The 27,627-nt window shown below is 43.8% G+C and overlaps 2 protein-coding genes across 2 annotated transcripts in view; both read left to right on the top strand.

Moving 5' to 3' along the window:
- Positions 1-27,627, top strand: part of fibcd1b (fibrinogen C domain containing 1b) — a gene marked incomplete at both ends in the record, with an annotated part of 187,136 nt that overhangs the window by 106,104 nt on the left and 53,405 nt on the right. The window contains one exon of the mRNA XM_080755994.1: positions 18,908-19,004. Coding sequence (XP_080612120.1) covers positions 18,908-19,004 — 97 coding nt within the window. The remainder of the gene's footprint in view (positions 1-18,907; positions 19,005-27,627) is intronic.
- Positions 12,444-13,415, top strand: LOC308309985 (sphingolipid delta(4)-desaturase DES1-like; the record flags this gene model as incomplete). Its single annotated transcript, XM_080755995.1, has 1 exon — positions 12,444-13,415. One exon carries the CDS (start codon positions 12,444-12,446, stop codon positions 13,413-13,415), a length of 972 nt encoding a protein of 323 aa, XP_080612121.1.

The raw sequence follows: 27,627 nt of genomic DNA, 5'->3' as shown, positions 1-27,627 counted from the left end.
ATGTCTAGGCAGAGGAGAACCTGAGGGCCCGGTTATGTCTAGGCAGAGGAGAACCTGAGGGCCCGGTTATGTCTAGGCAGAGGAGAACCTGAGGGCCCGGTTATGTCTAGGCAGAGGAGAACCTGAGGGCCCGGTTATGTCTAGGCAGAGGAGAACCTGAGGGCCCGGTTATGTCTAGGCAGAGGAGAACCTGAGGGCCCGGTTATGTCTAGGCAGAGGAGAACCTGAGGGCCCGGTTATGTCTAGGCAGGCAGTCAATACATAATTTTAATATCGATCCCAAAAACAACCATATAGGAACCAATGTAATGAGGCTAAAACTGGAGTATTATGTTCTCTCATATTAGTTTTTGTTTCAACTCCAGCTGCCACATTTTTAACAAGTCGTATAGTCTTGTCAGTTGTTTTCTTTGGCAGGCCAGAAAAAAAGCCGCAGAGAGAAAACAAAAGCGGGATCAACGTTTTTTTTTGCATCGGCTAACGACAGACGGGCTCTAATTCACGCGCTGTGTCTAAGATGAAAGAAGGCAGTAGACGTGCTAAATATTCAACCTGTGGGTTTTATACACAGTCACACATAATAGTCTGTACAGTACATACATTATAGGCAATGATGGAGAAAGTACACATTTTCTTACTTAAAGTATCAACACTGCAATGTAGAAAAGTAAAAACTAAGTAAATGTAAAATTCACTTGAGTGAAAGTATTGGCATATACCAAGAGATACAAATTTCACAAGTTATGTCTAAAATAGTGAACGGCAGATCTATAAGGTCACAACGTATCACATCATGACACGATGTGCGCCTGTAGATCTGCTATTTTCAAACAGCCAAAGTTTAAATAGGCCTGAAGTAGTTTTTTTGTGTGTGTGTGTGTGAAAATAATCAAAATAATAAGTTGTCAAATTATTGTAGTGGAGTATACAATATGTTGCCTCTGAGATGTAGAAGTAGAAGTAAAAAAAGTACAGAAAACTGTAAAAATATACAAACATTGTACAAACATTGTACAAACATTGTACAATACTTGTACTTAACACCACTGTCTGGCACAGTGAATACACACAGTATAATATTATTTTCTGTTTTGGTGTTCTCGTTAAATCATAACATAAAACGAAATAAACATCTGCTTTTGCTGACAGGATTACAGAACATTATTCACTAACAGATGTTTGATGTCTCCTTACACAGAACAATTTGTTGGAAATGAAATTAAGAGTTATTTCTCCAGTTTCTACTTCCCCCTCATGCACAATATATAACGTGACAGGCCTTTTAAGAGGTACCGGTGCTTGTAATTGTGCTAGTATTCATTGTTGAGATGAATAACATCTTAATGGAGCACAACGTTAAACCCATTCAAAGATGGGGGGTTTTTTGGGGTCAAATTATACCTTTTAGAGCAGTTCCTGTAAGCCCCACTTATCCTTTTAAATGCGTGTCTGGCATTTTTTCTCTGTCCATGCTGAAATAGAGATTTCTGTCGCATTAGACAGCCTTCAATTGCTGAGACAGATTTCTTTCTTTTTTTTGCCTGCCTGCCTGCATGCCTGTCTCTGCCAGTCTGTCTGTCTGTCTGTCTTTAAAATTTCAAGAATTATAACCACAGTTTGAAATGCATCAGGCCGCATTTGATCCAATATGTCACCTCTGGGAACCCCCCCCCCAGTCTACACTGTAAAATCTGCAGTGTTAATTGAAACCAGAGAGTGTACAAATGTGACTAAAATGGACCCTTGCTGCATCATGGCTCATATGTTCCTCATGCAGCCGACCGCCAATGTGTAACAAATCATCCCCGAATAGCATCTGCCCAAAACAAAGCAGCATCTGTTGCCAAAAGTGTGTCACACTGTGTTTGTTACGCCAGGAACTAACAAGCAAGCCATTGGGCAAATTGACTGTTTTCCAGCCCGTCTCATGCCAACATTGTAAATCTAGCCCCGTTTAGATTTGGACTAGCCTTCTCATGTTCTGTCAGTCAGAGTCTGTCTGCACAATCTGCAGTTTCACAGCGGTTGACGGGAAGCCCACCGAACAGATTAAGGCTGTTTTGTTAAGGAGCTGTTATCTGATGCAGAGATTACAGGCAGTTTAATATGATCATGCGGAGTGGAATAGCCCCTCATTAAGCGTCGGGTGAGATGGCCATTGAGGATTGGGAAAACAATGGCCTCCTATAGCACTCAACTGTATGGTCATCTTTAAGGAGCACTTCACCACTTTTCAATCTATCTTCATATAATAGGTCCTCACTAATAATCATGATAAAATGGCACGATTTTTTTCCTACTCGGTCTGTGTCTCATAGGAGGGCTGTGGGCATTGCAACTTTTCAGAACTAGAAAGCCTGCCGTTTCTATTGCCTTGTATTCCCCATCGATGATGTCACTGGAGGACGTTTTCTGAACTGCCCACAGCCCACCTATGACACACAGACGAGTGATAGTGACCTATTATATGAAGATAGGTTGAAAAGTGGTGAAGTGGTCCTTTAACCACTTCAACCAGTGATTCTCAAGCTATGTGGACTGGGGCCCCTCCAAATAATTGGCAAAATTCTCAGATTTTAATGATAATATTTATTTAACATTACGGCAAGATTTGTGGTGGGCCCTGGTCCACAAAAGGTTGAGAACCACTGACTTAAACCGCTCCGTTTCTCGCCTCTACGAATCTCACAATGCAAAGACAGGCAATGCATTGTGACGTGTTGTGAGCTTGTATTTTGACAAACGCTGTCCTCCCCCAGACCAGGGACGGCTCAGGTTCATGTGGTTAAGCGAAATGTGCAGGATCGTTTTGTTTTTGTTTTTTTTGTCCAGATCCCGCTGTGCTGAACAAACATTGTGTCAAGTCAATGGGGTTCGATGTATCTGTGACTTCAATACATTCTTCCATTTCTTCTGCTTTAGGCTTGTGTGTGATTTCTGTCACCTGCCAAAAATAAGAGCTCTATACCAGCTCACAGTGTGGTGGGGACGCATTGCACTGCAAGCTGGTAGATCGGCTAATCCCTGTGTGTTCTCGCACGCATAATATAAGCATTGTATTGCCTAGACTGTGCAGTTTTGTCATGAAAGGCAGAATGCTTTGTAAAGACCTTCATACTGTATGCTGTGGCAGTGGAGGAAAGATGAGGCAGGTGTTTAAATGGCAATACAATACTTTAATACATCCTCAAAGCCTATTGACTTTTACTTTACATGTCAAGATGAGCATCGTAGCATTGAAAGAAAACAATGTTACAGGTGCTTTGAGCAAAACACCCAAAATAAATGCAATGGAAAGAGAGATTCTTATATTAGTGAAGCTGTGATAAATTTCCCCCTTACACACAACAGGGAATTTCAGCTGAAGGGTTATAGGGTTAAATTATAAGAGATCTTGTGTGCATGTTAATATTATTTTTGGCCCGAGAGTAGTGCTATAGGAAGAGAAGTCACAGAATCGTAACTGGAACCAGGGGCGTCATGTGGCGTCAATAATGATCGTGAGTGCTCAAAGTCCCGTCCTCTACCTGGCAGCAGAACAAAAGCCACCTTATTAGCATTTGAATGCCCACGCTGGGCGGCCCAACACCTCTTGCCCAAGCGCCCCCGTAAAGGTGTGTGACTACGTGACATTTTGAGCAGGGGGAGGGGAAAGGGAGGCGAAATTCAGTCTTCATAATACGTGGGACGGTGGGTGCATATTGGCTTATTATTTTAACCGTGGGTGTTTCAGCTACCAGGCACCCCCGGAGTCTCCGCCACTGACTGGAACCGTAAGACATTGATATGTATATATTATATACACATGTATATATATTTCAGTATTTTAAAAAATATGTTGTTTGGTAGCAAAGTGTGTGGAACAGCAAACCATGTCAGCATCAAACATGTCTTCATAACAGAGCTGTGAGTTGTGGTCAACAGTACAGAGATGGATTGCATGTGTCAAACTGTTCCCTTTTCGATTAGTATATAAAAATCACACCCGTGTAAACTGAGTGGTCATAAAATCAAAGAAATACTGTCTGAAACAACATCAGAACAATACAATACAGAACACAGCAACCACCAACTTGTGTTCTGTATTGTACTCTTTCCTGATGAAGGTCTAATTCTAGATTTTTTAATAACCAACCAGCTTGTACTGTAGGTCAAACTGTTCCCTTTTCGATTAGTATATAAAAATCGTTGCATTAATGTCCGGGGGGGGGGGGGAGTCATTCAAAACAACAATTTGATGAAACATGGGGATATGAGGTTTCTCCCTGACAGCGACAAAATTAGTCGAGAATGCAGTAACTAATTAGTGGTATTTTACAATTTTCCGTCTCTGAGGCATCTCCTTTGTACAGGCCCAAAGACAGCTGGAGAAATGAGAGATTAAAGATCTTTCAAAAACATTTAAAAAGAAAAGAAGGCAGATGCAATGCATGCACCTCAAAGGTTGGTGTATAGCCTAGACAATAGTGCAAAAGTTCAAAAGGGGATCTTTGGTCATAAAATCAAAGAAATACATCAGAACAATACAATACAGAACACAGCAACCACCAACTTGTGTTCTGTATTGTACTCTTTCCTGATGAAGGTCTAATTCTAGATTTTTTAATAACCAACCAGCTTGTACTGTAGAATATAGTGGCTGAAGTTATTTTGATGTGTGTCAAGTGTCAACACATTTTGAGTTGCCCCCCCAAGGACCCCTGTGTGTCCCCAGACCCCACTTTGAGAACAGCTTCCCCCCCCAAGGACCCCTGTGTGTCCCCAGACCCCCTGTGGGTCCCCAAGGACCCCTGTGGGTCCCCAGACCCCCTGTGGGTCCCCAAGGACCCCTGTGTGTCCCCAGACCCCCTGTGGGTCCCCAAGGACCTCTGTGGGTCCCCAGACCCCCTGTGGGTCCCCAAGGACCCCTGTGGGTTCCCAGACCCCACTTTGAGAACAGCTGAACCCACTTTGAAAGACAGCGGGACCCAGAGTGATACAGGGGACTGGAAGAAAAAGCAGATCAAGGATTGGACGGGGGACGGGGATGGGGGGGATAGAAAGCAAAGCCTCCGAATCATTACTACTCTGCATTGTATACTGTGTATCAACACGGAAACACTCTGCCTGCACTTGTTGCTATCGATTCTGTCGCTCAATTTGAAGACAGTTCTGAGCTCGGCGGTCTCCAACGTGGCAACCTTTCCTCCGACCCTTCAATAAAGAATGGCCGATGCCGTGTCAAAGCCTGCTGCTCTCAGCTGGGCACCGTGATGTGATATGCTTACTGTATACGGTTTTTCCCCCAATTTTCAGTAGCCGTACTTTTACTTCTACTCCTCTACATCTCAGGGGCAAATATTGTAGGCCTACTTTTACTCCACTACAATTATTTGAAAACTTTAGTTACTCTGTAGATTTGGATTATTATTACATAACATGTACATTATCCACTTCAACCCTATATATATCGTTTGGCCTGCATGTGAAAATAGCGGAGTTACAAGCTCGCAATGTGTCGCATTGAGAGCTTGTACATCTGCTGTTTTCAAAGGATTTTGTAGCCTATTTGAACATTTGTGAAATGGGGCATGGAGTACTTTCAACTTTTGGTACTTTTGATTGAGAAGCATGTGACCAACACGATTGATCTTATTTCCATTGTGGCCCTTTGAGAGAAAAAGAGAGAGAGGGGGGGGGACGCACAGCCAGAGAGCGACGGAGAGACAGAGAAAGACAGAGAGAAACAGAGACACAAATAGAGAGAGAGATGTGCACTTATGCACACATTTACATAATGTACACTTAAGAAGACATTTTCCACTGGGGAAAAAAGCCTTGATTGGGCTGGCTGATTCCTGAATCTTTACAGATGAAATTGGAGCTCTGGCTGTGTTTCTGTCTCTCAGCACAAAGCTCTCCAGTCAGTCCATCAAACGGCGCGTGGCTCCTTTCACCCCACTCTGCATTTTATGCCGCAGTGCTTCTGACCAGCCTCCGTCCAGTCAGTGCATCATGTCACGTATGAGTAACTCTGATGCAAGAGTTGGACGCACAGTACGTGGCATTGATGCCTAACCGCTCAGATGCCTCGCGCCAGCAAAAAGAAGAAAAGAAAATAGATGTTTTGCATGTTTTTCACGCATCGGTGAGAATTGCCTGAAGCAAGAATTAAGAATCTGTGCAGTGCAAACATCTCTGCTAAGCTAATTCACATATTTTATATTGTGTATTCACTGCTATACACGCACGCAAACACGCACGGCTGCAAACAAAATGCAAAAACACAAGACAATTGCCCATTTCCAACCCGGCGACCTCATTTTTGACATTATTATCATAGCAGATTTACATTATTATTCACATGATAATATTGAATTGATTGTAAAAATATTAGATGTCAATATAGGCTAGGGACTTAAGTTAATTGTTAACAATTTGAATATAGCGTGTTACATTAGCACATGAATATATAGACACATGCACTATCAATCAGCAAACGGTTGTATACACTATGGAAATGTACCCTCTGCCTCCCAGGCTATGGGAGCCTTGAACCTTCATTCGGAGACAGGCAGCAAATGGTGTGTGAAAGGAATGGCCACCTCTGTGTGGGCCGCTGCTCCGTGTCAGCGGGGATCAGCACAACGCACCGCCCTGCAGGGTCAACGTGCAATTACACCCGAGAGGGTTCTGCACTGCAGTCTTACTACACTTCAGTTAAGATAGTGCTGGAAGAGCTGCAGGACGCACTGAAATGGCTGCACATAAACACAATAAATGGGGCGACTGTGGCTCAGGAGGTAGAGCAGGTTGTCCAATGATCCATGGGTCGACGGTTCGAATCCCGGCTCCTCCTGTCTACACTGAACCCCAAATTGCCTTGGATAAAGGCGCTGTATAAATGCACCATTTACCATTTAAATGGGGGGAGGCTGTGCAGGGGGGGGTTGATTACATTAACATTTAAGTCGATGACACCACCTGGGTGCAAATCAAGTTTTCAAGCTGCTTGCCTTGGTGGGACTATTGGATTGTGACATTCGGTGTAGGTGGTTTGAAGACGCCACCTTTGGTGTAACGCCGTATACAATGGCCAGTCACAGCTTTGAGAGTTACATGGTAGAATATACATTGTCTCTTTAATTCTAGTCGAATAAAAAAAAATGCCACAGAAGTATTAAATGGAGTAGAAGTATGAAGTGTTGAAAAATGTAGTGTCAGTCTACGTGAGTAAATGTACTTAATGGGGAAGAAGGAAGGGAAGTTTTCACACTGTATCTGAGCTCCCAGTATAATATAGTATAATGTTTTTTATTCAAAAAAATTATCTCACGATTTGTAACCCATTCTTTCCACCCAAGTGTCAATTATCTAATGTAATCCTGGGCTCTATACACACCCTCTGTCAACCTGGGGAGAGCAACGGACTGACCTCATGCTCCCACCAATGCATGAGGAGTCCAAGCTGCTTCTTTGACCCTGACAGGGGGGAGCAAAAAGTTTCGACCACAGTGGGTCTTCTTCAGGTCTAGACGTGCGTATTCATTTTCCACAGCTGCTTAGAAGAAGACAGCTCAGCTGGGAGGTGGGTGGAGCGAACAGTATAGATAGAGGGGTTGTTAAACCCAATAATCTTGGCGCTACCGGCTGGCTAATCTCTAGTCTAGCTTCAAACAGAGGATAGATTTAAAAACACTGATCACCACCTACGAGGCCCTTCAACAACCATGCTCTCTGACCTCATGCACCACGCCACCCTCCCGCCAGCCTCCTGGACATCCCCCAAGACAAGGAGACAGACTTATTGAGTGACAGGCCGGGCTTTCTCAGTTGCAGCCCCCCCGGAGCGCAATCCCACCTCACATCAAAGCAACCCACCTCCAGGCCCCCACCTATATATCCACCCTTATCCTGTTCAAAGCACACCTTTCCAGACTCAGACTTCCCCTGCCTATTTCTAAGCTTCCTTTCTGCCTTTTACGTTTGGACGCCACGCCCCGAGATAACGAGATTAACCTACCTTTGTCCAGGTCGCCACGCTCAAGAAAACGATACTTGATTAATTGGCGTTAGTCCAGCGTTTAAGAAATGATAATTTGCATTTTTAGCTAGCAGTCGCTAGCGTCCACGTAAAAGCGGCCAAAATCCCCGTGTGCACACGCGCCGTCTTTATTGGGATTATGGCTCAAAATGAGATGAAATGGGCATGATCGGCGCATAATAAATCATTAATCCAGCCTCCCGCTATAATGAAAACGCTGATCGCAGTGCTAGTAGGCCTCGTTGGGCCTCCGCAGAGCCGGAGGCCTGAGACCGCCCCTTCTTCTCTCAGTGCTAGTAGGCCTCGTTGGGCCTTCGCAGAGCTGGAGGCCTGAGACCGCCCCTTCTTCGCTCATGTTGCAGATTCGGCTGGCGCCTAAAGCACCTATACCGCCCCCCTGGCGTTCAAAGAGTTAATTTTAACTTACCACGGCTGCCTATTGGCTGCAATGTGAAGCATTGGGTGACGCAGTTTGTAGCTCAGCTAAGTGACAAATGGAACCTTGTTTACTTCATACTACGTTGCACTCTAGTGTTGGTCATTGAAAATAACTTGCTTTCAAGCTCACAACTCGATGCACATGGCACAAAGTGCAAAGGCCTAAGGCTGGCGGCTGCACATCAAGGAACTCCAAAATTGGAATGGATGATGTGAAGAAAACAAATTATAGCTGCATTTGAACATGATGTTCCTGTGTAGAAGATGGGGTTTGATTGTTATGTATTCTTTGTAGTTTGGAATTATTTTATTATTTTAATTTGGTGTAAATTTTATCACCATGAGAGCACTATATAGTCTATCACAGAGCTTTGGCGTGACAAATGGCTGCATCTATCCAGAAGGGTCTTTGTTTGTTTTTGTGTTTTGTTTTGCGGGCGCATATTGTTCTGAAAACTTTTGAACAGAAACCAGAAAATGTAATCATCATCAGCTGTATTTATTTTGGAGTGAATGACGGGAGGGAATTTATTCTCAGTGTTTCATGGACCTCCACATCAGTATGAAAACATTTTCTGTCATAAAATATTTGTCAAAATATATTTTCAAAATGATTTGAAAGTGGCAGATGCGTTGTGATCTTGTTGTTTGGCTATTTTCAAATAGCCGATGTATAGGGTTAATTAGGTGCTTAAACTGATTGTGATATTTGATATGTGTAGACTAGGGTCTGGTGGCGCTGAATAAATTCCTTCCTCCTCCCATGGTGCACGTACTGTAATGCACCAAGAGAAATACAGTGGAAAGAATGAGAAATTGCTGTGGGTGGAAAACACCTACATTATGTTCCATCACCAGAGGTCTGTGTACTCCATTTACACTCCACTCTCCACTTCCAGTTAGGCCCGTGGTTATATGGACGAGAGAGGGGAAGAAAGGTCAGATGAACAAACAGGGTTATATACTATTACTGCTTTTACCAGCTCAGGGGCCTTGTGGTGAGAGTGTCCGCCCTGAGATTGGGAGTCGAGGTTGGAGTTCGATTCAAGGCCGAGTCATACAAAAGACTAAAAACCTTGGAACCAAGGGTTGGATTGGAGTCATACTAGCGTCATGTCCAGGGGGTGTGCTTGTACATCTGTGTGCCTCACGGCTAGAGAAACGGGAGATGTAGAGAAACAGGAGATATGTGGGCCACAAAGTAAGCAAGCCACATAATGTGGCTTACTTACTTTGTCAGTAAAGAATCGTAAACATTTAGAAAAGAGCTGAGTCGCCTGCAGGCATTTTATTTTTCTTCATTTCATACGAAATATTGTGCAATCCTCCAGTTTTGGAGACATGGCTTATAGAGTGATGTCTGCGTTCTATTATGAACCGTAGAGACTTGACTCCAAAAAGTACAATATTTGCCTGGGTAGAAGTAAGTAAGTACTGGAAAAATGTACACATACTCAAATTTGGTTCCATTTGCGCACTCTAATGGGTCTAAGTACGGGGTATAGTACATGCACTTAGTTACTTGCCACATGTTGTAGCTATATTTGTTTGTGTCCATCACAATTAGACTTGAGTGCCATTAATGCATGCAGTACCTGCATTCCTACATAACCTCTTTGCATAAATGACAAAAGTAAAATAATATATGTTTGCCTCTTGGTCTGACGTTTTCTGTTAATTGGCCCACATGTCTGTCTGGCTTGAAATCAATGTTAACAACCTAACAAAAGAAATGTTTGGACAAGAAATAAACACAGCAAAACAACATCCGCTCAGAGGAATTGAAGCCGTTCGGGCCACAAAAGAAATATATATATATATATATATATAAAAAATTAGGCCGGCAGTAACCATAGAATGTGAGAAAAGTAAAGGGCTAACAGATGCGTTGTGTAAATGTTTGTGAGGCTCTATACCAGAGAGGGATTTCATACCATGCGGGGGTGGAATTGTCTTTCTCTGCTATTGGAAGTCATAGCTTTGCTGACTCGCGGCAGCTAACATTTCAGAACATTGTTTACATTCTTGCCTTGAACTATAGGACCTCATCACTGGCTCTATTGTCATCACAGTTCTAGAACTGCAATATATGAACTAATGATTCTTTAGGAGCTAATTTTCTGTCATCTCTGTACCAGCATAGTCTTCATGCAGGACTCAAGGATGTAGGCCATCTATATGAACAGTGATTCACAAAGTGGGGTCCAGACCCTCATGGTTTCTTGAATGGACCCTTACGGGTCCGTAACTCTGAGAGAGTACAAATGGAACCCAGAACTGGTCCATATAGAGTTAGGGGGTCTTTGATTTAAAACAAAGGTTTGAGAACCATTGGTCTATAATCTCTTTACTGTATCTGTATGTCCCCTTACTCCCCTATATGTCTATATGTATGCTCTCTCCAAAAGCCAAAATATGAAGTTTTTGCCCAGAGATCATTTCTGCCATCATACTGAAGACACCCTACCTAATTGTTGTATGTTATGTTTGATCCATGTAGGCTAAATGCATCCGTTAGACCCGGTAACAAGGACAGGGGTCAAGAAAGTGAATGCTGAGAGTGGCAGCAGTGGCACTAAACAGCTCTCATGTAATGGGTGAATACGTTTAGGTTTCTGTTCGCTGATACAGCAGTCCAAGCAGTCCAAGCTAAAGATTGTTCGATCGTGGCCATGTGGTGGAAATATTCTATTCCACTCCGGGGTGAAGCATAAAAGGGTTTTTTATTGAGGAAGATGGCCAGCATATTGCTGACCACACAGGCCAAAAGGGCCTTGGTGGCCCCATGAAAGACCACAATCCAACCATGTTTCCTTTTTCTAATTCTCAAAAACAATCTCAGATACATATTATATGTATGCACAATATACTGTAGGGCATAGCTGTGGCGGACCTTTTGTGGTCAAATACATATAATTTTGGGAGTTCTTTGTATGAAAACATTTGATAAATACTGATTTAGAAGGCATTCATTTTGGGCGGGAACGAACCCCTTTTGGTGAAAAATAGCAGATCTACAAGCTCATAGCGCACCACCGAGTGGCGTGCTACGAGCTTGTAGGTCTGCTATCGAAGAACGACTGACATAGAAACAGCTTTTTCAGACATTTTTAGAATCTGATCTCAGGTCAAAATGGGTTAAAGTCCTAATGGGTCAAATCACCCTCTTCTTATACAAGCAAAACAATTGATATGTACACATAATGACGTAAATTCTCCATTCATTGTCAATGGCATTTAATGTTTGTGTTCAGACACGGTCTAACGCACCTAAAATATAATATATTATTTGCAAAAGGTTTAAGTTACGAAATGTATTAATTTGGTGGAGTAGATAGCAACAATATACATGCTGGAAGAAGAAGTGGGAAAGAAGTGAAGTGAAAACATCTAAATGGATTTCCAAGGTGAGTCTAAATTAGGTCCTAAATCGACTCTCTTCTCACTGTTCAGTTTGCAGTAGAAACTGAGAATTGCTGTCGAAGACACGCATACTTTAAGTTGTCGATGCCCATGCAGGTGCTTGCTGCCTTGGGAATGTAGTCCTTGTGAGTTTATAGGCGACTCCACATTGAGTTTCTGCACTAAAGTGCAATCGTCCATACAAACCCTGGTGGAGCAGAAAGAATGCAGTGTTTGTTCTAAACTTGATTTCCTGTGTGCTTGTACTGCTCAGGCCTGTAACTTCAGTAGTCACCTCTAAACCATATAGGCAGTGATTCTCCACGCTTTAAAATGCATTATATTGTACCATGGAAATGTCCTCGACTCCTCGTTTAATATGCCCAAATATGGAAACGTCTGACATCTTCATAATACTGAATCATATAAAAATAGCTGCACAGTGAAGTACTTTTCACATTTGCAGGAGAATCCGACAGAACACAGTGCTGTTGGATAACAGCTGTTATTCAATTATTTCATGTTACTCAACGGAGCATATCTTTCCATTTTAAAACATTGAGACTTAAAGCAAAACTAAATGGGAAACCGGGTCGCCCGAGAGGATTACGAATGGGTCTACACGGACCAGCCTCACGCCGACCGGAGGAAAGAGATTTTGGCCAAATACCCGGAGATCAAGTCTCTGATGGCGCCTGACCCCAGACTGAAGTGGACCGTTTGCATGATGGTGGCCGTCCAGTTCGCAGCGTTCTACCTCGTCAGAGACCTGGGCTGGATGTGGGTCTTCTTCTGGGCGTACGCTTTCGGAGGCTGCATCAACCATTCCATGACCCTCGCCATTCACGAGATCACCCACAACACGGCCTTCGGCAACAACAAGCCCGCGTGGAACCGCTACTTTGCCATGTTCGCCAACCTGCCCATCGGGATTCCCTACTCCGCCACCTTCAAGCGCTACCACCTGGACCACCACCGCTACCTGGGCGGCGACGGCGTGGACGTGGACATCCCCACCGACTTCGAAGGCTGGTTCTTCTGCACGCCCTGCCGCAAGTTCGTCTGGGTGGTCCTGCAGCCGTTGTTCTACGCCGTGCGGCCGCTCTGCATCAACCCCAAGCCGATCACGCCGCTGGAGCTGACCAACGCGGCCGTCCAGCTCTCGTTCGACGTGGCCCTGTACTCCCTGTGGGGCGTCAGGCCGGTGGTCTACATGCTGGCCGGCTCCGTGCTGGGCATGGGCCTGCACCCCATCTCCGGTCACTTCATCGCCGAGCACTACATGTTCCTCAAGGGCCACGAGACCTACTCCTACTATGGCTGCCTCAACCTGCTCACCTTCAACGTGGGCTATCACAACGAGCACCATGACTTCCCCAGCGTCCCGGGGCGCAGGCTGCCCGAGGTGAAGCAGATAGCGGCCGAGTACTACGACCATCTGCCTCACTACACGTCATGGACGAAGGTCCTCTATGACTTCATAATGGATGACACGCTCAGCCCCTACTCCCGTGTAAAAAGGAAGCTGAAGGGAGACGTCAAACAGGAGTGATTTGATGATTTATCTCCGGCAGGTCGAAGGCGCGAACAGTGTGTGCGTGAGCGTGTTCAGGCCAGGGCTAGTCATATCACTGGACCAATACTGTACATCACAGTTCAGCATAGAAGACTCACAATATAGACTTGACTTGGACCCAAATATGGATTGCACACAAAGCATCGCATTGTGAGCCTTATCGGCTGTCTTTGACAGCGACAGCTTGTCGAGCGTTGGTGCCAAAGTGCCAAAGTGTAAATTAGGTTTAATTATGCCTGTTAAACAGTTTAAAGATTGGTACTAACCTGACTCCGCCAGATGGAGGAGACGCACAATCACATTTGTTTCACAACGTACTTCCATCTGGGATCTCTCTAGCCCAATCGCTGAAGAAAGCCATCCATTTTTTCAAGCTACTTGGCAGGTGATTGAATGGGTTGTCTGTCAATCATATTGTCGCATTTACATGACGTATTTCCGAAAGTAAACAACCCCCACGAATGACAAGTGTTAACTTACGCCTGATTGCATTAGGTTTTTAGAAACCCCTTCATCGTGTCGGATGTGTTCGCTTGCTGTCAAGAATGGAAGACGATTTTCCAATTTTAAGGCGATGGGTCACGGTCTCATCACATGCACCTGGTCCCGGTCTCATCACATGCACCTGGTCCCGGTCTCGTCACATGCACCTGGTCCCGGTCTCGTCACATGCACCTGGTCCCGGTCTCATCACATGCACCTGGTCCCGGTCTCGTCACATGCACCTGGTTCCGGTCTCGTCACATGCACCTGGTCTCGCCTAGATCTCACCTGTCGCCTGCCGCTGATGTTTGAACTTCAATACCGTCCCCATTAGGTGTCATGTTTATTAGTTTATTGATTAGTACCACATTGAGCAAAATAGTATTGTTATTATTTTTTGGTAGAACAAACCACAGTACAGTACACAAAATGACCTCCTACACATCATACTGCAGTGTCACACAAAAGCATCAAAAGTAGCAGAACTTGCAAGCTCGAAACTTGACAACTACGGTATATGGTCTGAAATGGTTTCCAGTAATACCAAGTACAGTGCGCTGCGAGTCATAGACAAAAAAGAAAATGCCTGGCCATAATAATAATATTTAGTATGACAGAGTATTATTTGTTTGATACATAAAAGCACATGACTAGATTTGTAATGTATTCCACTTTACCCCCCAACAAAATGCACGGACGCTCAGTAATGATTTTGTAATTTAGCCACATGAATGATCAAATAGTAGTGCTGGAGAAATCACATTAAAAAAGGAAAAAAGGGGTGACCTTCACTGAAGAATAGACGGCTGCGCATGTATGCACACGCACACCAGAGTCAGTTCTATTGACGATTATAATGCTGATTGTGATGTGGTAAAATACAAAATGATAATGCTATCAGCTTAACGTTTGACTCGGTCAACAATACCGTACTACAATGAAAAGCATACCGCATAATCTACACTACAGTGTAAACATGCTGCAAACAGAGTCTTAAGCAAACCACTACTATTATTATTATCCAACTAAACGAACTGCTCAATTAGATTGAATGTTAGTTAGTAATTGAAAGTTACCTTCTTTAATTATTTACTATCGGAGGTGAGCCATCTACAAATGTGTCTGTCTGTCTGTCTGTCTGTCTGTCTGTCTAATAATAAAGCGTTGCTATTAGACAATGTCTCGTGTAGCTGATTCAACTGCTAGAAATAATATCAGAAAAGTGTTGCAGAGTTGAGAGGACCTGATGAAAAACGCTCGGTTACTTTTTGTCTCAACTGCTGAGAATAGCTCTGTCTATTGTTATGTAAGGGTGTTCTATACACATTAAAGCTCCTTTAACCCATTTTGGGCGAGAACCCCTTTTGGTGTTAGCATTATGTTATGCTTTATTTATTGAAAAATAGCAGATCTACAAGCTCATAGCGCGCCACCGAGTGGCAACATATTTTCAGATGGGGGTCGGCGGCCAATTACATATAATGTTTGGGGTCCTTGATATGAAATATTGAGCACCACTGAAACATGGGTACTTAAGAAAACTGGAGGATTTAGGATTTAGACTTTTTTTATATTTTCGACGTCGGACCTAAATGGGTTAAAGTAGCTGCATGGGCCCTGGGGACACGCCGTATTGCTTCACTCAATGAAATGTGATATTCATTTTTAAATCAACTGGACTGCAAATGTACAGTAAAAATGGCATTTAAATTGGGTAATTATAAGTAGCTTATGGCTGCTTCATTCTGCACTAATGGCTGTATTAAATGAGTAATCAAAATGAGTCCAAAAGTCCACTTAAAGAACTAAATAGTATAAAACATGACAAACGTGTTTTACAGTTTAGGCAAGTCCTACATTGTATGCTATACTGTATGTATGAATGGCAATCTGTTTCTCTCTCTCTCTCTCTCTCTCTCTCTCTCTCTCTCTCTCTCTCTCTCTCTCTCTCTCTCTCTCTCTCTCTCTCTCTCTCTCTCTCTCTCTCTCTCTCTCTCTCTCTCTCTCTCTCTCTCTCTCTCTCTCTCTCTGGCTTAGATCCGACATGACACCTGGCTCTTATTTGGACACTCTCAATAGCAATTAATTTTGGAACGCATCTTTAATTACTCTCCCGGGTGGCTCTCAGGTGAAGGGACCTCGAAAACAATGGAATTTGTGCTTGCATAATTACTTTGGAAAGTTCCCGGGAACCTGGCAGAACAAGTCGGACTGCTTTATATTTCAAGGGGAGAGAACCTGGGGTCTCGAAATAGGGTGGACCCTCCCCTCCCCTCCCCTGTCCATCTGCCTGGACACTACATGCAGATCAGTAATTATAAACCGTTACCTTTTTAATTTCAAGGATTTCAACAATCCTCATTTGGTTTGGTTTGAACAGCCACCGCCTGTTCAAACCACTGCTGCACCCTCGACCTGGCAAGAGCCATAATAACAAGAGACTATGGCAGAGTTTTTATTTAGCAACAAACCCTAAGCCTGTCGCCTGTGCATAACTGATTCGCTCTCTTCTGCACCTATATTATGTTTTAGGTTCTTCTAAGCCAGGGGTTCCTAAACTATTTCATGTCAAGGAACCCCAAATCGACACTCATTAGTCATTAGACCGCAGACCCCGTTAGAAAAGATATGCCAAGGACCCCCAAAAGAGAAGATTTTTACAGCTCTAACCCCTGAAGGTCTATTTGATTCATAAGTATCATTTAGCTGGGGACCCCCTGGAACTCTCTACTCTGAGTTACAGACCCGTAATGGTCTGGTTAGTTCCTATACGGAAAATAATTAGTCAGGGGACTGCATGGAAACCCGCCAAGACCCCTGGGGTCCCCTAACCCCATGCTTCGAACCTATGTTTAGAAAGCATGGAGGAAACTCAGTAAGAGGAGAGGAGAGACGCGGTTTCCCTGAGGAGATGAAGGAGAAACTCACTCACATCCCTATAGGAAAGAGGACATTCACAGTGACTATATGATGATAAAAAACAAGACGTTTGTGCTGTCCGGTCATTCATTTCATCATTCGTTTATTATTAGATAGGTTTGACACCCCCTAATGGCATAGTGTGCAGTGCATTTAACCTAGCTATGTGATGTGCAATTAGGAGAACTAAGTTCATGTGTGCCTTGTGTAGCCAATTGAGGTTCAGTGGGTTCAGGTGTGCAGGACAGCAGTAGACAGTTTTTCTCCAGCAGTCAGCAAAAGAAGCTGCTACTACCGTTCTTTGTTTTTGGCTTGAAACTATCTCCTGTAAGTTTTGTTTGTGTACAATTGCCTTGACTCATGTTTTGTAAGCCTGATCTGATAATTGTTTCGTGATACATGAGATGCTTAATAAGTTCAATGTTTGATTGCTTGCCTTAATTGTGTAAGGTAGAGTGTTGTATGTTGCAAAATATAGGGAAGATAGGGGTTGGGGACTTTATGACAGTCACAGTGATGATGACATTCTCCCCCTGTGGGGTTGTCTTCTGGATGGATGTTACAAGTACTATTTAGCTGTCGGATGGGAAACTTGTATGTCCAAAACGTAATGTAACTTTCAGGATTTTTCTTCTTTTTTGAATAAATAATAATAACCTGTGTTCAAGGGAACCAGTGTAGTTATGATTTAGTATTGATACAAATATTGGTAAAATATTTAAATAGGGGGGGGGGGAATACAAACACGCGCGCGCGTGCGCACACACACACTCACGTAACGACTTTAACTTTCACTATCTCTTTCAAAATGCTTAAAAAATAGCAGATCTATAAGCTCACAATGCTTCACCTTTTGCGTAAGACGATAAAACATCGAAACAATTGGTTTCGCATTGTTTGCGGCGGGCCGTTGGGTCCTTGTGGCGCTGTCTGTTCGGGGATCATCCATGCTGAACATGAACGCTTGTCAGGGAATTGCCTTTTGTCATTTTTGTTAAGACAAACGCGACCTTCACGTCACACACGCACACAAAGCGGCAGACTCCATTTTCCATCTGCATGCGTTTCCTCCTGCAGGAGCACATTTCACATTTCACTCCATCCAAAACGCCGCAGACAGGAGTGTCAGCACTTCTCAATGTGGGCAGGATGTTTCTCAGAGTGATATAGATATACTCATAACGCACCCACGCACGTGCACACACACACACACACTCAGACCCACTCATACACACGCACAAATCACAGCATTTGTGTGCACACACACTGGCCTATACTGTACATGCACGTGCGCACTGCGCACCCTCATCACACGCACACACGCAGTATTAGTAACACTACTCTACCAAATATAAGCCCTGCCACAAATACAAAAATATGCATTTCATTTTTCACATTGAATGACTTTCAATATCGTCCTCCCACACGTACAGTAGTTTTTCATAGTTTTGGTTTCATATTATTTCATGAATCACTCGCTTATAGAAATAGAATAGATTAGTGTATTTGCCTGACCCTATATTCGTCATTTTCTAATAGGCCCATTAATCACAAATGTAAATCTTGTCTCTGGGCATTGCAAGTACAGTAGGCATGTAGACACCATGGTAGTTATTCTTTTAGGTCAATCAAGATTTAGTGGATTTCCGTTTATTAGCTGGCATGCCGGTCCAGTGGGAAGTGCATCTACATTATTCATTTTTGAAGGAATAATAATGAGAGAGAGAGAGAGAGAGAGAGAGAGAGAGAATTAACCATGCTCTTGAGGTCCATCCCTTTTAGACCAACAGACAGACCCCCAAAATAATATTTTTTAGGAGTTTAGATTTAGATTGACTCGGTTTCACAGATAAATATTTTGAAAATAGCCGAACTACAAGCTCGCTCATCCAGCTAGGGAGCCCTTCATGGGGGTCTTTGACGAGGCTGCATTGTGTCCCCGGCTAAATTATGGACACTTGAAACCAAATGGACCCCTAACTCAAAGAGTGCACAATCATGGGTGAATCATCACACGTGAAAGCTGCAGACATTGTAAACGTTGCTGTCTCCTTGTTGCTGTGTAGGTGTTCCAGCGCAGGGAAGACGGCACAGTTAACTTCTTCCGAGATTGGGACTCCTACCGCCAGGGATTTGGCAAGATCACCGGAGAACACTGGCTCGGTAAGTGGCTCAGGCTGTGTCGGGGGGGGTGTGTGTGTGTGTCTGTGTGTGTGTGTCGCACGCACACACACCAGCTATTAATGTGCTAGTAACTTGCGGTGGCAGTCAGTCCCATCTGGCCCACGGCAACACCATTCAGAACCTAGAAAGTCATTTCAGAATGTGCAAAGATCACACACACACGCACACACGCACGCACGCACAAGCCTGAACTGATGGAAAGCTGGCAAAACCGGAGAGGATTCTCACTCACACACACACCCACACAATGTGTCCTTCAAGCAAGCAGCAACTCCTCCAGGTCTTCACTGACATAATAACTTTGCGTCTCTCCGTGCTCCTGTTTGCTGGCCTTGTCAGTAGAGATTTGCTGTACAACAACATGGATGCTCAGAGTGCAGACAGAGTGCAGAAGGAATGCCGTTTCTTTTTTTCTTTTTCTTTATGCTTCCGTTGGCAGACTGCCATATAGCCAGGCAGAGGCATTGTGCGTTCCGACTGTACGTTTCGTCTGACTATATCCCAGCGGTTTCCAAAACCTTTCCTGGATCAGGCCCACTTGAAGATCTGTTTTTTTTCCGGTCCACACATCGCACTACTTGGCACAGCGGCCTATCAGTGACAGTCATTAGTCCGACAACACCGTCCCTCCCCACCTGCGTTGCCGGGTTCAAATCACCCGTGCTGCGGGTTACAAATCACCCGTGCTGCGGGTTACAAATCACCCGTGGCGTCCACATGCAGGTTAGGGTTAGGTAGGTTAGTGTTTGGGTTAGGGTGTCGGACCAATGACTGTCGGACTCTTGGTATGTCGGACGAAACGCCTGCACCCCTGATGGGTGGGCCACATGCATTCAGATTTTCCTTTTTCTGGACCAAGACATGAATTAACCAGTGGCATTCATTGGCTGTGTCTCATTGGGAAGGATGCGTCGCATCAGTGTCATTGGAGGTGCATTTGTGAGACTGATCTTATACAGCAGTGGTTCTCAAACGTTTTAATATAAGTCTGAATGTAAACAGATAGACCCTTACAGGTCAACTTGGTTCAATGTTTACCCTCTCAGAGTTATAGACCTGTAAGGCTCCATTCAGAATCCCCTCGAGGAACCTTTTAGCTTTTCTGCCTTTATTGATAGTATCAAGTGAAGATAGACAGGAAAGAGGGAGATAGAGAAAGACATGCAGCAAAGGTCGTCAAAAGCCTATTATGTGGCACACCGCACACATCACTAAGGATCTGGTTGGAAAATGATTTATCATTAGTGGTGAGAGGCTCAACGTTAGGACAGACAGCAATGTTAGTTATTTCCAGGGAACATGAAAAGGACATTCATTGTGTGCTGGCTATCCTTACTTAAGTTATATTGTAGTATTGAGCCGTAGACTTTTGCTTTGCACATTATTTCTCTCAACATACTACTTGTGTAAGGATGTCTCATTTATTATATATCATGCGTGTGCATCGATGACCTAGACACGCAACAGGTGTGTGTAGTCACATCACACCCAGCTGTGTGTCTAATGTTTTGACTCCTCTATGTGGCTCCTGCTTCATGCTTGAATGCTCTGCTGTCCGTGGCTGTATATCGCAACAGTGAAATCAGACGATGACACCAGTCTGTCAGTGTGACCACATATCTAATGATGATGCATTGCCTTGCACTGGCAACAGGGTTCATTGATTACAGTACAGGGGGAAAAGACTAAAGAGAGAGAGAGAGAGTGGATGTTGTGGAGGATAGAAAGAGTGAGCCATTACTACAGGTAATTTAATGTGCATATTTTACTACCTGCATGTTGGGTGCGCTGTTTGCATAGAAGCACTGGTCTACAAATCAAACCAACTGAAATTTTTTATCTTATAAAGACGTAGGGATAAAACAGTAGTGTTTAACACATTAAAACCGTGCAAGTCATTTTTGATGTTTGCATTCAGTTTCGCTTTTAAAAATTAGCTGATACACAAGCTGGGAGCTTGTAAAACTGTTTAAATTAAAGTGTCAGAACTGCACATTTTGAAGGCCTCAGGTCTTAATTTAACCACCTGATGTTGTGTGCGCTCACACTGCAGGTCTACAAAGCAAACCAACTGTAATGTTATCTCTAGAAGAAGTGTGCGGGAGAAAAAAAAACACAGCAGCGTTTAAATGAACTGTCACCGCTCTACCCATGAGACTATCTCCACAAACTGTCACCGCTCTACCCATGAGACTATCTCCACAAACTCTTATCTCTGTATGTCAGCAATACCACTGCGGAAGATTGCCATAGCGAACGCCACTGACCTCTGTATGCTAGAATAAATCTGCCACTCCAGAATGCACTCTTGTGCCTTTGGTGTCATGCACGAAACATAAAGTACGTGAATGATTCTCCCACTTATCCTCCATAATGTTACATTTATGGCGCCATAGACGCTACTATATACAGTAGGAACATAGCTTCGTAGTATAGAATCAAACGACGCTTGTAGAGACACTCGCATAAATGTGCATATAGGCTTATCGTAGACTCGAAATGACTCCTCCAATAGCCTAGGCTTGTTTTATTCATGATATCCTGCCCTTTGTGTATCTCTTATACATGGTAGACAGACAGACAGACAGACAGACAGACAGACAGACAGACAGACAGACAGACAAGCAGTTAGGCGAATACCACGCATATAGGCTTTGACAGCGATGTATGGGTTCGATTCCCGAGTCCGACAGCCTGTGTTGCGTGTCACTCTGTCCCCGGCCTCAGCACTGTTAGGCATGTATACTATCAATAAAGGAAGGCATGCATGCCCCCAAAATATCTATAAAAACAAAGACAGATAGACAAATAAGAATAAGATTTACAGCAACATTTACGTGACAAATATTATGGAAACTGGAAACTTGCAGTTGGTGCTTTTTTGCTACGCACGGGAGCACTTGCCAAGAGTGTATCATTGGTCTATACATCGTTTATGGGGGATTAATGGCACCTGACCTGAGGTGCCAACAGTGTGGGTGGGGGTGGGGGGGGGGTCTACATTACAAACAGAAGAGTTTGTGTTTTAGAGTGCTGGACCAGAGATCCTCCCGGCCCTACGCTATGCATGAGAACAGGAGGAGGAGAACGTGGGACGCTCAGGGCTTTAGCAGAGCGCGGGCTGCATTCGGATGAGGCGATGGGGCCACTTTCAACCTTCCCCGAGTGCCTTGCTTATTCAGAAGGTGCTGTTGTCTCGTCGCCCCCGTCATCGATTACCCTCGGGGTAAAAATGAAAAATGGATCGGCGCTCGCCGGCGGCCATGGGGAAAAAAAGAAAAAGAAATGTCATTTGCGGCTAGCTGGGTCCAGACCTATTTCTCTCTTGCTATTACTACCCTTCTCCTACAAAGATCTCTGACAGCATCTATTCTTAACCCTTTTAGACGATTCTACAAATGTCTTATACATCCTGACAGTTTTCTGAAAAAGCTATGTTTCTATGTCAGTGGTTCTTCGATTTAAAAAAAATAGCAGACCTACAAGCTCGTAGCGCACCACTCGGTGGCGTGCTATGAGCTTGTAGATCTGCTATTTTTCAATAGCTAAAGCATAACATGATGCTTACACCAAAAGGGGTTCCCGCCCAAAATGGCTTATAGTGTTTTCTCCCAGGATTCTTGCCTCTAACTTTCACTCCCACTTTGACCTAACAAACCCTAGCTTCGGTGGTGGAAAGTAAATATACTCAAGTACAGTATCATTTTGAGGTGTTTTTACATTACTTGGGTAGTGTGTGTGTGTGTGTGTGTGTGTGTGTGTGTGTGTGTGTGTGTGTGTGTGTGTGTGTGTGTGTGTGTGTGTGTGTGTGTGTGCGTGTGCGTGTGCGTGTGCGTGCGTGTGCGTGCGTGTGCGTGCGCTCATGCGAGCACAGAATGTGTTTGAAGCATGGAATGTGATGATTTGATTGGCTGATGATAAAAGCGCCCCTCACTTCACTGAGGGACGCTAGCCCCTATATTCAGCTAGTAGTTTTTCGTCTTACACAAACATTACATTCCCATTGACAATGAATGGAGAATGTACGTCATATGTAGACGAGCAAATCGGCTATTTTTGTCCTATTTTTATAGCACCCCCCCCCCCTGGAAAAAAGTTACCAGCCACCACTGCAAGAGCACCCCTCACTTCACACGCGTGTGATTTTTAAAGTTATTGGTTTGAAGAGTTTTGTTTGAACTAAGTGTGCTTAAACACACTTCACACTTCAAACACATTGAATGTGTTTGAAGTTATTATAGGCTGGCTGCTATATACTGTACCAAACCAATGAAAAGGAGCTTCATGTGACTAAACAACGCTGTTGAAGGCAACAAGGCAATTCATTGTGCTTTACATAAAACATCAAGCAATGGAAACGCAATTATAAAATGACATTAGGATGCATAAAACAAAATGAGTTAAATAAATAAATAAATAACTGATTCAATTATACTGTGCAGAAGAAAAAGACAAAGAACTCAATCAAAGGCAGCTGTGAACGGGGATATAAAAGAAATAAGAGTAGCAGGCAGTCCTGCAGTTTTTTTCTTGCGTTTCTTCCAATTATGTGGTCAACACAATTGGTTTCCGCTCCGGCAGTGACGATACTCATTTGTGATGACCAGAAGCTTGTCAGTCAGTCGGTCAGCCAGGTCAGGGCAGGTTTGAAAGGATACACGTATTATATATATATATATAGGCCTTTGTGGTTGTCAGAGGAACAAAATATTGTTGACAGAATCGCTCTAGCAAAGGTTTTCCTTATCACTGTCCGCTGAGCTTGACCGAAACCACTGAAACACACACATGACACGCGCGCATGCACGTACACACATGTGAACAGTAATCCTGTAGGATTTGCAGTCTACATGCCTGTCAGTGTGGCTGTACTGTAGCTCTCCCTCTCTCTCTCTCTGTCTCTCTCTCTCCCTCTCTCTCTCCCTCTCTCTCTGTCTCTGTCTGTCTCTCTCTCTCTCCCTCTCTCTCTCTCTCTGCCTCTTCGTAATTTATTTATTGGGTGATTGATATAGTACAGTACACGTCATACATTTTTGATAAGGATCCACCGAAGCGTAACGAATGAGGGCACTCTCCCCTCTTCTACCCAAACACTATTACAGTACTTGGTTTATTTATGTATTTATTTGTTTGTTTGTTTGTTTGTTTGTTGGTTTGTTTTTACAGTGGCAGAAAAACATTATCTCCATTATACAGTTAGTTCCTTGCATATCCTTTTGGATTGCATGCAATATTAGATTTCTCCAAGTTTATTTATTTTAACCTGTATTCATTTGATTTTTTAGATTTTTATTCTACATTTTTGTAAGCCGTTTTTTTCCACCCGGTGCCAACCGACTAAGCTGTAGTCTTGGGTGCTATACTCTCCCTCTGCCAACCTGGGGAGAGCCCCGAACTGAGCTCGTGCTTCCTTCAATGCATGAGGAGTGAGCAGGACGTTTCTTATCACCTGACATGGGGGGAGTTTCCCCCGGTAGGACGTAGTGCGTGGAAGGAACATGTTATTACAGCCAGTTCCTTTCCCCTCCATCAGGCGCTCCGGTTGACCAGGGGGAGGCAGTATATGGAGATGTGTGGGTACCTGTAGATATAAAAGCCTACAGAAGATACCTCATTCACCGCTGCAGTTCATTGGAGCGGCCTGTATGTATCGCAGGGAAGGGGGAAGTGAGGAGGGCACGCTGGCACTCAAACTGACTTAGTGACTTATATATAGTGGTCAATTCAATGGAGCTTTATTGGCATGAGGAAATAAACCCTTACATTGCCAAAGTGTCTCTGATTTGCCTACTGAACGTGACATCCCCTTCTGTGACGGAAGCTTCCTTATACGGAAGCTTCACTTACATACTGTACAGTATGTACTGTAAGTACATTTACACATGCAGGTAATGATTTAACGTGCGCGCGCACACACACGCACATACACCTCTATCTTTGCTTTCGGGTGGAAACCGCATTATAAAAAAAAGATCCCCAGAAGAAAAATAAAAGCATTCACAAACAGCTGAGCTGCTTTCCTCATTCATAGCACGCGTCCACCACACACCACTCTGCCAACGCACTTAAAGACGTTTCAGTATTCTTGGCACGGCGTCTGAATTGGAGAGGTCTGTATCTACAAAGGAGAGAACACCCTCAATCCCTGCGAGGATGAGGACCTCTCGTGTTTCTGCCTTTCATTCGTATATGCACTTATTTCTTTATTTTCTCCAGTCCACGTCTTCTCCAATAAGCGTGGGAAGGACAGGGTAATCAACGACGCTAGAGCGATCTGAACAAGCATCTTGTTGTTGTTCATCTTGCCCATTCCTTTTGTTCTGGGATCTGACCAGGGAATAGTATCGTATATGCCACGGTGGTGGAATGATGCTGAGTATCTGCACAAGTACTAGTTTTTACTTTTTTTGAGTATTTCCATTGTCCAGTACTTCATTCATTCTACTCCACCACATGTCAAAGGCAAAATGTGCATACAGTATAGGCCTACTGTGCGTTACCAACTCAATTGTTATTTTGTTGAAAACTACTCATCTACAACGCGTTGTGTGCTCATAGATGCTCAGTTTTCAAAATAGTGGTATATATTTTGAAAGACTTCAGGTTCAAATGTACACACGGTACGTTGCACCGCCGATCCCACTGATGGAGATCGCTGTATCTGTTCATCCTTTTCCATTTCATGCCCATATATGGAGCTGACTGATTTATCTGTGCCTGATGCCGTGACGTCACATTGACGTTGGACAGCATACTCCATATTTGAGCCTAGTTGTTTTCTAACTGCTTGTATGGTTATGTCTGAGTCATGGTGACATGAGTGTGTCAACGTGATCCGTCTGTTAGCACAACCGCCTGCCCTCCCTTAAGCCAATTTTAAGCCAATTTTATTATAGGATTTATTCGTCGTTTTACTTTGGTACTTTGTACATAATGCTCACAGAAAGTTTTGAACGCAGAGAGTATGTGTGTGTTTATTCGGTGGCATCTCTACTTCTCATCGAAGTATACAACCCACTGACACCCATGACCACTGACCATGACCACTGACCACTGCATGGTGACCACTGACACCCATGACCACTGACCATGACTATGGTGACCACTGACACCCATGCGTCCTCAGTGTCTCATGGGAGCGTGCAGCCGAATGGCCTCATCTGTAGAAACCCTCCGTGCGCTCATGCCTGACGGCGTCTGGCCCCGGGTCGGCTCAGGCTTCTGACAGCCAGCAGGTCGAAGGTCAGCGCCGTCAACGTGCCAATTACAGTGAGGAGGAGAGCAGGAGGGAGGAGAGTAGTCGTGACAGGAGAGAGGGGGGAGGAGAGGATCGATCTGTGCTCGTTGGACTGTTATTTCTCAAGTCTTTAACCGCTGAAATCCCTAAATCAGTGGTTCTGAAACCTTTTTAGATTTCAAGGAGGAGCCCCTTATAGAATCTGTACATCTGAAGACTTTCAGAGTTACAGACCTGTAAAAGGGTCCATTTGGAATCCCCTCAAGGAACCCTGAGAACCCGGACGCCGCCTTGAGAGCCAATTCCCTTTGTTGTGGGACAAAATTAATGGCGGCAATTGCAGATCGCACTACGTAGCTTGTACATTTTGTAGTTGCTTTTATTTTGTATTACTTAGAATCTAAATTATTTGTAATCGTTGAAGTTCTGTTGAAGTTCACCTATCTAAAGACAGGCCACCAAATAGGTAGGCCAGGTAGAAAGTGGTTTGTGGATGTGCGTGCTCTTTTTGCCTCATTAGCAAGTAAAGGCAACGCAACAAACATGCACTCTCTCTTCCTCTCTCTCTTTCTCACGCACACACGCATGCAAACACACACGCATGCACGTAGCAGTTCACTCAGTCTAAAGGGTTTTAGTCCAGGCATGTCCCTTGCGTCACAGGACACATTAGTATAGCCTACACAAAAAGAATAAAGCGCTAGATTATCACGCACAGATGCATGCCTTTCTATATATCAAATATGCGAAGTAAACAAAGTGTCTTAATACATTTCAGTGACAAGTGCATCTTCCTCAGAACCATGAGCCATGACTTTGATGAGCGTTAGTCACTTACAGTATTATACTTAGACGTCACCTTGTGACCATAAAGGCATTTATCCGTGATGCTTCTGTGCTTTGTTTGGTTTAAAAATAGCGTTTATGTAAAGCACTGTGTCCTCCCACAGCATGCTGGGTCATTGGTCTTTAGCTTACACACACACACACACACACACACACACACACACACAATTTCTTTTTTACTAAACACAGATGAGAATCTTCAAATACAAATACTAGGATGGTTGATTGAGCACAAAAGACCTTGCATTTAATTAGAATGAATGTAGTAAAACGATAGGGAAAGGAGTGGTAAATGATTTGGACTGATGAAGGAAGAGGATTAAATGATTGAGGATGTATTATTGAGTCAAACTAACGGTAATATAATACCCTCAAATCAGTGTCTGTCTGTCTGTCTGTCTGTCTGTCTGTCTGTCTGTCTGTCTGTCTGTCTGTCTGTCTGTCTGTCTGATTTATGCCCATGTACATTATCAGCTCATTGTATATATTATTTACTCAATCACTTGTACCACATTGGGT

This window comes from Protomyctophum bolini (assembly GCF_963924005.1).
Source record: "Protomyctophum bolini genome assembly, chromosome: 22".
Taxonomy (NCBI): domain Eukaryota; kingdom Metazoa; phylum Chordata; class Actinopteri; order Myctophiformes; family Myctophidae; genus Protomyctophum; species Protomyctophum bolini.
This window is presented reverse-complemented; position numbering and strand designations above follow the sequence as displayed.